The sequence below is a fragment of the Somniosus microcephalus genome, chromosome 4 (genome assembly GCF_052327205.1).
Source record: "Somniosus microcephalus isolate GS21.2 chromosome 4, FLI_Smic_1.0, whole genome shotgun sequence".
Lineage (NCBI taxonomy): Eukaryota > Metazoa > Chordata > Chondrichthyes > Squaliformes > Somniosidae > Somniosus > Somniosus microcephalus.
This window is the reverse complement of record NC_140990.1, coordinates 156,387,712-156,400,536: the sequence shown is the minus strand read 5'-3', so window position 1 is coordinate 156,400,536 and position 12,825 is coordinate 156,387,712. Positions and strand designations below refer to the sequence as shown.

The following is a 12,825-nucleotide window of genomic DNA, read 5'->3' as shown; positions in this document are numbered from 1 at the left end:
ACAACATAACTGCTGCACTATGACTCAGCTAGGAACTAGCATCACCAGTTTACCATGGATTAACTATTTTTGTATGAACTTTCACACAATATTTTAAACAATTGAATGCATCAAATAAAATTGTAATGAGGTAGAATAATTGTCAGATGAAGAGAAGTAACAGTAGAACAGCACTTGTCATCTCAAACACAACAGGTTTAGAATTGTGAACATAAATAGACCCTTGTGGGATCCAAAATGGTACATCAAATCCTGGCTCCAAGATTACAAATGACAAGCCTTGCTGAAAAAATAACGGTGTGTGAACGACACTCGACGTTATTAGTGTGCAAACAACCCAGCCACTTGTGTGTGAGGAGGATATCTCCTGGGAATTGCAAATTGCCACAAGTTGCTGGAAGTTTTGCGCCACTCCTCTGTGAGCCTAGCGAAATTGGCATCTTGCCCATAACCTCCAAGTTTCATGAAGTTGCTGCATTTGCACATTAATTGCCCATTAAACTGGCTACAGAAAGTCAAGTCTCATAATTATCAGCCCAAGTACCCTTTTAACAACATGTTAATTGTTAACAACTGCCAATCAACCTCTCTGGCACAGAAAGTGAACAATTAAAAGTGTCTCATTCCTTCAGGTTGTGAATTGTTGGAGATAAAAGGACGTGCATTTCTATAGCGCCTTTCACGACCACCGGACATCCCAAAGCGATTTACAGCCAGTGAAGTACTATTTGAAGTGTAGTCACTTGTACTGTAGGAAACGTGGCAGCCAACTTGCACACAACATGCTCCCACAAACAGCAATGTGATAATGACCAGATAATCTGTTTTTACTAATGTTGATTAAGGGATAAATATTGGCTAAGATACTGGAAACAACGCCCCTGCTCTTCTTAGAAATAGTGCCATGCGATCTTTTATGTCCACCTGAGAAAGCAGAAAGCAGACGGGGCCTCGGTTTAACGTTTCATCTGAAAGACGGCACCTCCGACAGTGTAGCACTCCCTCAGCACTGCACTGGCGTGTCAGCCTGGATTTTTGTGCTCAAGTCTCAGGAGCAGGACTTCAACCCACAACCTTTTTTCTCAGAGGCGAGAGTGCTGCCCACTGAACCACGGCTGACACTTTTTAGGAGATTTTAAAAATGTCAAACTTTTACTTTTTTTCCCCCTTACTTTTCCTTTCTGTCATTCACAATCCAATCTTTCTTTCCCTCTCTCTCTTTTTCTGTACCTGATTTGACATTGAATTCACCTACTCTAACTCACTCTCCTTCTCAGTCCATCTGTAAGAAATAGGTTAATATTGATTTATTTTACACTAATTTCTCTAATTTCTGACTTTTGCCTGCAAGCAAGTTTCTGTTAGTAGGCCGTAAATAGCAGTTTCACTTCCAGTAAAATGTATGTTGGGAATTAAAAGTTACCAGACAGACAGTGACTTGCATTGATAAGCATTCGGCTACAAGCTTTCTTCATCCGAACCACGTCTGCTGTCCTCCTCGGGATTAACTCCTCCAAGGACACATCTGCACAAGGCAAGTAACAACTCACCTGTAGGAGTCTTGGACCCCTACAGTTGAATGACTTGATTGACAGCTAAGTCAAGGTAAAGCCACAATCGAGCACAGGGAGTGATTTCTGTTAAAACTGGAGTTACGGCAGCTAATTGCTGGGGCAATGTAGAATCATGCAGATTCTCACATTTCAGTGTGAAAGATTCTTTAGAATTCGACAAGGCCTGATCAGCCATTAACCCATCAAGCTGGAAACCTGTGACGTGGGAATTCTCCAGTATATCATCAAGTATACTAAGCATTGGTGTAATTATTGATAATGATTGTATGCTTAATTCCTATGAAAGCCTTTGAACCCTATTATCTTGTGGAATAACTTATAAATTTCTAAGTAGAAACATCCATTCCCTAACACTTCCCCAGCTTCTTTCTCAGTCCTTTAATCTCATTAGTTAAGGAGATACACTATATTTGTCCCACCGTTCACTTAGGTCCCAGTTGCCCTCGCCGCCCCGTTATTAACTCGCACTTTTTTTGAGCTGAAGGGTGCAGGAAAAAGTCTAATGAAGGTGTCCCACTCCAGCAAATTCCAGCCCAAGGTCATGGTGATCATTCCAATTACTGTAGTTACTGATGGGATTACATTGGTTACTGGCCACGTTACAGTAGTTCCTGAACAGGTTACTTTAGTTACATACTGGGTTACAGTGGCAGTTGGCAGGATTACATTGCATACTGGCTGGGTTACAGCATTTGCTGAACAGGGTTACGACAGTTACTGGCCAGATAACACAATAATTTATGGGTTTACAATGGTTACTTGTACTTGTCAGGTTTACACTAGTTACTGGTTGGGGGTTACAGTAGTTATGACCAGGTTAATTACTGGCAGGCATTACACAAGTTATGACCAAATGACAGTAGCTACTTGCTCGCTTTACACTAGTTACTGTCTGGGCTACAGTAGTTGTGATCAGGTTACAGTAGTTATTGGCTACAGTGACACTAGTTACTGGGTAGGCTGACACTAATTATTGGCTGGAGTTAATCTAGTTATGATCAGGATACACTGGTTATTGGCCGGGTTACCACCAACAACCCGTAACTGCAGCGTTCAGGTCTCAGAGCCGCTGGCCGGCGCACGGCTGGGTTTCAGCCACAACGGCACGGCACGGCCCGGGGCCGGGTCCTCACTCACCAGCAGTTGAGCTTCCTGACGGTGTCGAGCTCGGAGGCCCGGGCCCGCGCCAGCACCACTTTCTTGCTCAGGAACATGGCGGCAGCGGCCCGCTCCCGGGGCCGTGTGACCATGGCAACCGCTGTTAAAGGGGCAGGCCCGAGCCTGCGCTGTCGGGGCTCTCTGACAGAGCTCTCCAACTAGTCCCATTGCCCTCGCTCTTTCCCCACAGCCCTACAAATGTTTCCCCTTCAAGTATTTCTCTAATTCCCTTTTGAAAGTACTATTGAATCTGCTTCCACCACCCCTTCAGTGCATTCCAGATCATAACAACTCACTGAGTAAAAAAACTTTACCTCATCTCGCCTCTGGTTCTTTTGCCAATCACCTTAAATCTATGTCCCCTAGTTACTGACCCACCTGCCAGTGGGAACAGTTTCTCCTTATTTACTCTATCAAAATCCATCGTGATTTTGAACCCCTCTATTAAATCTCCCCTTAACCTTCTCTGCTCCAAGGAGAACAACCCCAGCTTCTCCAGTCTCTCCAAATGAGTGAAATCCCGCATCCCTGGAACCATTCTAGTAAATCTCCTCTGCATCCTCTCCAAGACCTTGACATCCTTCCTAAAGTGTGGTGCCCAGAATTGGCCACAATACTCCAGCTGGGGCCGAGGCCGGGGCCGAAGCAGTGTTTTATAAAGGTTTAGCATAACTTCCTTGCTTTTGTAATCAATGGGGGGGGGAAGGTAAATTCGAGAGCCCCCCAAAACAGGCGCAAGTATTGCGATGCACGATGTGCCCGTTGAGTCCAATGCAGGCAGCACATAAACGTTGCAGCTTAGCGGGAACGTTGCTCCCAGGTCTCTCTGTTCCTGCATCCTTTAAAAATTGTACCATTTAGTTTACATAGGATTACATAGGATAAACGCAACAGAAACAGGCCATTCAGCCCAACCAGTCCATGCTGGTGTTTATGCTCCACTCAAGTCCCCTCCTGTCTTTCCTCATCTAAATCTATCAGCATAACCCTCTATTCCCTTTTCCCTCATATGCTTGTCTAGCCTCCCCTTAAATGCATCCATACTATTCACTTCAACCACTCCCTGTGGTAGCGAGTTCCACATTCTCACCATTCTTTGGGTAAAGAAGTTTCTTCTGAATTCCCTGTTGCATTTCTTGGTGACTATCTTATATTGATGGCCTCTAGTTATGCTCTTCCCCACAAGTGGAAAAATTCTCTCTGTATCCACTCTATCAACATTTTTCATAATTTTAAAGACCTCTATTAGGTCACTCCTCAGCCTTCTTTTTTCAAGAGAAAAGAGACCCAGCCTGTTCACCCTTTCCTTATATGTATACCCTCACATTTCTGGTATCATCCTTGTAAATCTTCTCTGCACCCTCTCCAGTGCCTCTATAACCTTTTTATAATATGGTGACCAGAACTGTATGCAGTACTCTTAAGTGTGGTCTAACCAAAGTTCGATACAGGTTTAGCATAACTTCCCTACTTTTCAATACTATCCCTCTAGAAATAAACCCTGGTGCTTGGTTTGCTTTTTTTTATGGCCTTGCTAACCTGTGTCGTAACTTTTAGTGATTTGTGTATTTGTACTCTTAGATCCCTTTGTTCCTCTACCCCACCTAGACTCGCACCCTCCAAGTGATAAGTGATCTCCCTATTCTTCCTACCACAATGTAATACCTCACATTTATCTGTGTTGAACTTCATTTGCCAATTATATGCCCATTCTGCAAGTTTATTAATGTCCTCCTGTAACTTGTTGCAGTCCTCCTCAGTATTGACTATCCCCCTCAATTTGGTGTCATCCGCAAATTTAGAAATTGTGTTTTTGATTCCTAAGTCTAAATTGTTAATGTAAATTGTGAACAGCAGTGGTCTCAGCATTGATTCTTGTGGAACACCTCGACCCACCTTGTGCCACTGTGAATAGCTACCCTTTACTCCTACTCTCTGCTTTCTGTCCTGAAGCCAGCCAGCAATCCATTCTAACAACAGAAAACACTGGAAAAACTCAGCAGGCCAGGCAACATCCGTGGAGAGAGAAACAGAGTTAACATTTCAGGTCAAAACCCTTCTTCAGAACTGAGAAAAAGCAGGAAATGAAACAGGTTAAAAGGCCAGTTTGGGGGCTGGGAAATGGGGGAGGGGATGAAAGAACAAAAGGGAAGGCTACCGACCATAGAGCACATATACCAGAAACGCTGTTTACGGAGGTCACGGTCCATCATCAAAGACCCTACCCACCCCAGCCACAGTCTGTTCGCCCTCCTGCCATCTGGGAGACGCTACAGATGCATTCGCACCCGTACGACCAGATTTAGGAACAGCTTCTTTCCCAGGGCTGTCATCCTACTGAACTCCACAAATAAACTCTAAAGCCTGCACATCTGCCAATGCACTTTATTATGGTTATGTTTATGTTAATGTATTACAAGCCAAATGTATGTTGAGTGTTTAAATGTCTTAATCTAAATGTACACTCTCGGGAGCCGCAAGCCGACATTTCGTTGTACTGCACTTGTGCACTAACAATGACAATAAAGTTGATTATGATTATGATGATTATGAGAGGTGAAGGGACATTAAGAGATATTCAAGACGAGACGAGATGGTAATAGGACAGGTAAAGAGACAAAAGATGGCTCTAGATTAGGTGTGAAGTGTGCTGGCAGAATGAGAGACAGCTGCCATGTGGGAGAGAAAAAAAGGAAAAGGCACAACCAAATGTGTGGATAAAAAATATATAAAAATATAATAGGGGCCGAGATTATGATATGAAATTGTTGAACTCGATATTGAGTCCGGAAGGCTATAAAGTGCCTAATCGGAAGATGAGGTGCTGTTCCTCGAGCTTACGCTCAGCTTCCGTGGAACAATGCAAGAGGCCACAGACGGTGAGGTCTGAGTGGGAATGGAGCGGTGAATTAAAGTGACAGGCGACCGGAAGCTCAGGGTCACCCTTACGGACTGAACGGAGGTGTTCCGCAAAGCGGTCACCCAATTTGCGTTTGGTCTCCCCAATGTAGAGGAGACCACATCGTGAGCAGCAAATACAGTATACTAGATTGCAAGAAGTACAAGTAAATCGCTGTTTCACCTGGAAGGGGTGTTTGGGGCCCTGGACAGTGGGAAGGGGGGAGGTATAAGGGCAGGTGTTGCATTTCCTGTGCTTGCACGGGAAGGTGCCGGGCGAAGGGGAAGGGGTGCTGGGGGTGATAGAGAAGTGGACGAGGGTGTCTTGGAGGGAGCGGTCTCTACAGAATGCTGAAAGGGGAGGGGAAGATGCGTTTGGTGGTGCGATCACGTTGGAGGTGGTGGAAATGGCGGAGGATGATCCATTGAATGTGGAGGCTGGTGGGGTGAAAGGTGAGGACAAGGGGAACCCTATCATGGTTCTGGGAGGGAGGGGCAACAGTGAGGGCAGGGGTGAGGGCAGAAGTGTGGGAGATAGAATGGACACGGTCGAGGGCCGTGTCAACCACGGTAGAGGGAAATCCTCGATTGAGGAAAAAGGAAGACATGTCGGAAGCACTGGTATGGAAGGTAGCATCGTCGGAGCAGATGCGGTGGAGACAGAGAAACTGGGAGAATGGAATAGAGTCCTTACAGGAGGTGGGGTATTCTGCTACTTGTCCCCTGATGCTGCATTCTCTGACCTTGTCCATCAGTCTATTATGTGGTACCTTTTCGAGGCCTTTTGAAAATCCAGATAAATTACATCTACTGCATTACCATAGTCTACTCTCTCTGTTACCTCTTCAAAAAATTCAATAAGTTTGGTCAAGCAAGACTTTCCCTTTTGAAATCCATGTTGACTATTCATTATTATATTTTTGGTTTCTAGATGTTCTTCTATTATCTCCTTTAGTAGGGATTCCATTACTTTTCCTACCACCGATGTTAAGCTGACTGGTTTATAATTCCCTGGACATGTTCTGTCCCCCTTCTTAAATATCGTATTACGTTAGCTATCCGCAAGTCCTCTGGCACTGCACCTTTTTCTAATGAATTATTAAATATGCATAGTAATGCCTCTGCAATCTCTTCCCTAGATTCTTTTAAAATGCGTGCATGTAATCCATCCGGACCAGGGGTTTGATCCTCTTTGAATTTGATTAATTTATTTAATATATCCCCTTTTTAAAATTTTAAATACACTTATCTCATTACTAATCTCATCATCCAATGTCAGGTCCACCTGTTCTATCTCCCTGGTAAATACTGAAGCAAAATAATTATTTAATATTTCTGCCATCTCTCTATCGTTACCTGTGGTATTATCCTGATGATCCCTTAATGGCCCTATTCCCATCCCAGCCTTCCTTTTTTTATTGATGTGCCTATAAAATATTTTACAATTTTGTTTTATGTTCCTTGATAATTTAATTTCATTGTTCCTCTTTGCCTCCCTAATTTTTTTTTGACTGCTCTCCTAATCTTTTAGAATGAGCGAGAGGGACAAATGGCCTCCTTCAGCTGTACTGATCTTTGTGCCAATCAGTGCAGTTTTAAGTAGACTCTACTTGCTACAGACTGATTTTTAAAAGGAGTCCCGAAGCAGAGACTCCAGGTTCAAATCACCTTACCTTACTTCCTGGTAATATTGGGCCAAAATTTGCTGGCAGAATACCGGCGAGTTTAATGTGTAAATAACCCAGCAACTTTTGGAAGAGGAAGAGCTATCCCTTGAGTTGCAAATCACCACAAATTGCTGGACCATTTGCGTCGCTCTGCAGTTAGCCTCACGAAAACGGCAGCTCGCTGTCAACCTCCGCATGAGTTTCAAGAAATTGCTGCATTTGCACATTAATTACCAGTTAAACTCATCATAGAAAGTTGGGGCTGGTACTTGATGATGAGATTTATGCTCCAGGAATGCCACTCAACCTCTCTGGCCCAGAAAGGGAACAACTGAAACTCTGGAGTCTCATTCCTGCAGGTAGTAAATTGTTCTTGAGGTTTTAAAATTTTAATTTACATTTTATTTCTTGCTTTTCCTTTCTGTCTCTTTTTTTCTCCCTCTCTTTATTTCTCTTTCTGTACCTGTTTTGACTCTAATTCACAATGGCCCAGATTTTGTTGGATCAGGACATTGTTAGTTAGACTTGTTTGTGCACGTTTCGATTAAAGGAGCAGGGACAGTATAGAGAGTTAAAGGGGCAGGGACAGTGCAGAGAGTTAAAGGGGCAGGGACAGTGCAGAGAGTTAAAGGGACAGGGACAGTGCAGAGAGTTACATAGAAACATAGAAACATAGAAGATAGGAGCAGGAGTAGGCCATTCGGCCCTTCGAGCCTGCTCCGCCATTCAATGAGATCATGGCTGATCATCCAAATTCAGTACCCTGTCCCTGCCTTCTCCCCATATCCCTTGATCCCTTTAGCCTTAAGAAATATATCCAACTCTTTTTTGAATATATTTAATGAACTGGCCTCCACCGCCCTCTGTGGCAGAGAATTCCACAGGTTCACCACTCTCTGGGTGAAGAAATTCCTCCTCATTTCAGTCCTAAATGGCTTACCCCTTATCCTTAGACTATGACCCCTGGTTCTGGACTCCCCGGCCATCATAAACATCCTTCCTGCATCTAGTCTGTCCAGGCCTGACAGAATTTTATAAGTTTCGATGAGATCCCCTCTCAATCTTCTAAACTCCAGTGAGTATAAGCCCAATCGACACAATCTCACCTCATACGTCATTCCTGCCATCCCAGGTATCAGCCTGGTGAATCTTCGCTGCACTCCTTCCATGGCAAGGACGTCCTTCCTCAGGTAAGGCAACCAAAACTGCACACAGTACTCAAGGTGCGGTCTCACCAAGGCCCTGTACAGCTGTAGCAAGACATCCTTGTTCCTGTACTCGAACCCTCTTGCTACGAAGGCCAACATACCATTTGCCTTCTTAACCGCCTGCTGCACCTGCATGCTTACCTTCAGCGATTGGTGCACAAGAACACCCAGGTCTCTTTGCACTTCCCCTTCTCCCAATCTATTGCCATTCAAATAATAATCTGCCTTCCTGTTTTTGCCACCAAAGTGGATAACCTCACAATTATCCACATTATAGTGCATTTGCCATGTTTCTGCCCAATCACCCAATCTGTCCAAATTGTACTGGAGTTTCACGACATCCTCCTCACAGCTTACCCTCCCACCCAGCTTTGTGTCGTCTGCAAATTTGGAGATATTACATCCAATTCCCTCGTCCAGATCATTAATATATATTGTGAACAGCTGGGGTCCTAGGACCGATCCTTGCGGTACCCCACTAGTCACTGCCTGCCACTCGGAAAATGACCCGTTTATTCCAACTCTTTGCTTGCTGTCCGCCAACCAGTTCTCTATCCAAGTCAATACCTTGCCCCCAATCCCATGTGCCTTAATTTTGCACGCTAATCTCTTATGTGGGACCTTATCGAAAGTCTTCTGAAAGTCCAAATACACCACATCCACTGGTTCTCCCTTATCTATTTTACCAGTTACATCCTCAAAAAATTCCAGTAGATTAGTCAAGCATGATTTACCTTTTGTAAATCCATGTTGACTTTGTCCGATCCTGTCACTGCTTACCAAGTGCTCTGCTATTACATCTTTTATAATAGATTCTAGCATTTTCCCCACTACCGATGTGCTAGGTATAATTCCCCGCTTTTTCTCGACCACCTTTTTTGAATAGTGGGGTAACATTAGCTACCCTCCAATCCATGGGTACTGTTCCAGAGTCTATCGAGTTCTGGAAGATGACCAGCAATGCATCTACTATTTCCAGGGCCACTTCCTTAAGTACCCTGGGATGTAGATTATCAGGCCCTGGGGATTTATCGGCCTTTAGTCCCATCAATTTTCCTAACACCATTTCCCTACAAATACTGATTTCTTTCAGTTCCACCCTTTCATCAGGCCCTATGTTCCCCGGCATCTCTGGGAGGTTATTTGTGTCCTCCTTTGTGAAGACAGAACCAAAGTATGAATTTAGTTGGTCTGCCATTTCTTTGTTTCCCATTATAAATTCCCCTGATAATGACTGTAAGGGACCTACACTTGACTTCACCAATCTTTTTCTCTTCACATATCTATAAAAGCTTTTACAGTCAGTTTTTATGTTCCGTGCTAGCTTACTCTCATATTCTATTTTCCCTTTCTTAATTAATCCCTTTGTCCTCCTTTGTTGAATCCTAAACTGCTCCCAATCCTCAGGATTATTGCTTTTTCTGGCCAATTTATATGTCGTCTCCTTGGATCTTATGCTATCCCTAATTTCCCTTGTTAGCCACGGTTGAGTCACCTTTTTTGTTTTATTTTTATGCCAAACTGGGATGAACAAATTCTGTAGCTCATTTGAATGTTTGCCATTGCCTATCCACCGTCAACCCTTTGAGTGCCATTCCCCAATCAATCCTACCCAACTCGCTCCTCAGACCATCGTAGTTTCCTTTATTTAAATTGAGGACCCTAGTCTCTGAGTCAACTAATTCATTCTCCATCTTAATGAAGGGACAGGGACAGTGCAGAGAGTTAAAGGGGCAGGGACAGCGCGGAGAGTTAAAAGGGCAGGGTCAGGGCCTACTCCTGAGGTCCCCACCATCACAGAAGCCAGTCTTCAGCAAAATCGATTCACTCCACGTGATATCAAGAAACGGCTGAGCACACTGGATACAGCAAAGGCTATGGGCCCTGACAACATCCCGGCTATCGTGCTAAAGACTTGTGCTCCAGAACTAGCCGCACCTCTAGCTAAGATGTTCCAGTACAGCTACAACTCTGGCATCTATCCGACAATGTGGAAAACTGCCCAGGTATGGCCTGTCCACAAAAAGCAGGACAAATCCAATCCGGCCAATTACCGCCCCATCAGTCTACTCTCAATCATCAGCAAAGTGATGGAAGGTGTCATCAACAATGTTATCAAGCGGCACTTACTCACCAATAGCCTGCTCACTGATGCCCAGTTTGGGTTCTGCCAGGACCACTCGGCTCCAGACCTCATTACAGCCTTGGTCCAGCCATGGACAAAGGAGCTCAATTCCAGAGGTGAGGTGAGAGTGACTGCCCTTGACATCAAGGCAGCATTTGACCGAGTGTGGCATCAAGGTGCCAAAACTGAAGTCAATGAGAATCGGGGGGGAAAACTCTCCACTGGCTGGAGTCATACCTAGCACAAAGGAAGATGGTTGTGCTGGTTGAAGGTCAATCATCACAGCCCTAGGACATCACTGCAGGAGTTCCTCAGGGCAGTGTCCTAGGCCCAACCACCTTCAGCTGCTTCATCAATGACTGTCCCTCCAACATAAGGTCAGAAATGGGTTGTTCACTGATGACTGCACAGTATTCAGTGCCATTCATAATGCCTCAGATAATGAAGCAGTCCATGCCCACATACAACAAGATCTGGATGATGTTCAGGCTTGGGCTGATAAGTGGCAGGTAACATTCGCGCCACATAAGTGCCAGGCAATGACTATCTCCAACAAGTGAGAGTCTAACCACCGCCCCTTGACATTCAACAACATTACCATCGCTGAATCCCCCACATCAACATCCTGGGGGTCACCATTGACCAAAAACTTTACTGGACCAGCCACATAAATACTGTGGCAACAAGAGCAGGTCAGAGGCTGGGTATTTTGCAGCGAGTGTCTCACCTCCTGACTCCCCAAAGCCTTTCCACCATCTACAAGGCACAAGTAAGGAGTGTGATGGAATACTCTCCACTTGCCTGGATGAGTGCAGCTCCAACAACACTCAAGAAGCTCGACACCATCCAGGACAAAGCAGCCCGCTTGATTGGCACCCCATCCACCACTTTAAACATTCACTCCCTCCACCACTGGCATACCATGGCTGCAGTGTGTACCATCTACAAGATGCACTGCAGCAATTCGCCAAGGCTTCTTTGGCAGCAGCTCCCAAACCCGTGACCTCTTCCACCTAGAAGGACAAGGGCAGCAGGTGCATGGGAAGACCACCACCTCCAAATTCCCCTCCACGTCACATACCATCCTGACTTGGAAATATATCGCCGATCCTTCATCGTCGCTGGGTCAAAATCCTGGAACTCCCTCCCTAACAGCACTGTGGGAGTACCTTCACCACACGGACTGCAGCGGTTCAAGAAGGCAGCTCACCACCACCTTCTCAAGGGCAACTAGGGAGGGGCAATAAAATGCTGGCCTTGCCAGCAATGCCAAGATCCATAAATGAATTGCTGGACCATCCGCTCCACCGTTCGCCTCATGAAAACGGCAGCTCGCTGTCAACCTCCGCATGAGTTTCAAGAAATTGCTGCATTTGCACATTAATTACCAGTTAAACTCATCGTAGAAAGTTGGGGCTGGTACTTGTTAGTGATCAGATTTATGCTCCTGCAATGCCACTCAACCTCTCTAACCCCATCAACATATCCTTCAATTCCTTCCACCTTCATGTGCTTTTCTAGCTTCCCCTTAAATGTTCTATGCTATTCATATCATTAACTCCTTGTGGTAGTGAGTTCCATACTCTAACTACTCTCTGGGTAAAGAAGTTTCTCCTGAATTCCCTATTGGATTTATTAATGTCTATCTTATATTTATGGCCCCTAGTTCTGGTCTCGCCCACAAGTGGAAACGTCTTCTCTACCTTTACCCTATCAAACCCTTTCATAATCTTAAAGACCTCTGTCAGGCCACCCCTCAGTCTTCTCTTTTCTAGAGAAAAGAGCCCCAGCCTGTTCAATCTTTCCTGATAGGTATAACCTCTCAGTTCTGGTATCGTTCTAGTAAATCTTTTTTTGCACCTTTTCCAGTGCCTCTATATCCTTTTTATAATATGGAGACCAGAACTTGGATCAGTGAGTCAGGGCAGCCAGTGAGGGTCAGTACTGCGATCAGTGAGCGAGGAACCCCTCCAAGGTGTGGTCTAAACCAAGGTTCTATACAAGTTTACCATAACCTCTCTGTTTTTCAATTCTATCCCACTAAAAATTAACCCCAGTGCTATGTTTGCTTTTTTATGGCCTTATTAATCTATATCACTATTTTTAGTGATTTGTGTATCTGTACCCCTAGATCCCTCTGCTCCTCTACCCCATTGAGACACTTATTTTCCAAGGAGTATGTTATTGTTCCTTAT

General features: G+C 44.7%; 1 protein-coding gene across 1 annotated transcript in view; it reads right to left on the bottom strand.

Moving 5' to 3' along the window:
- The window catches only part of cfap410 (cilia and flagella associated protein 410), a 104,745-nt gene extending 101,903 nt beyond the window's left edge, over positions 1–2,842 (bottom strand). Inside the window, exon 1 of the mRNA XM_085985385.1 lies at positions 2,712–2,842. Within this exon, the coding sequence (XP_085841511.1) occupies positions 2,712–2,824 (113 nt within the window). The 5' untranslated portion in view covers positions 2,825–2,842. The remainder of the gene's footprint in view (positions 1–2,711) is intronic.
- Positions 2,843–12,825: the final 9,983 nt, after the last annotated feature.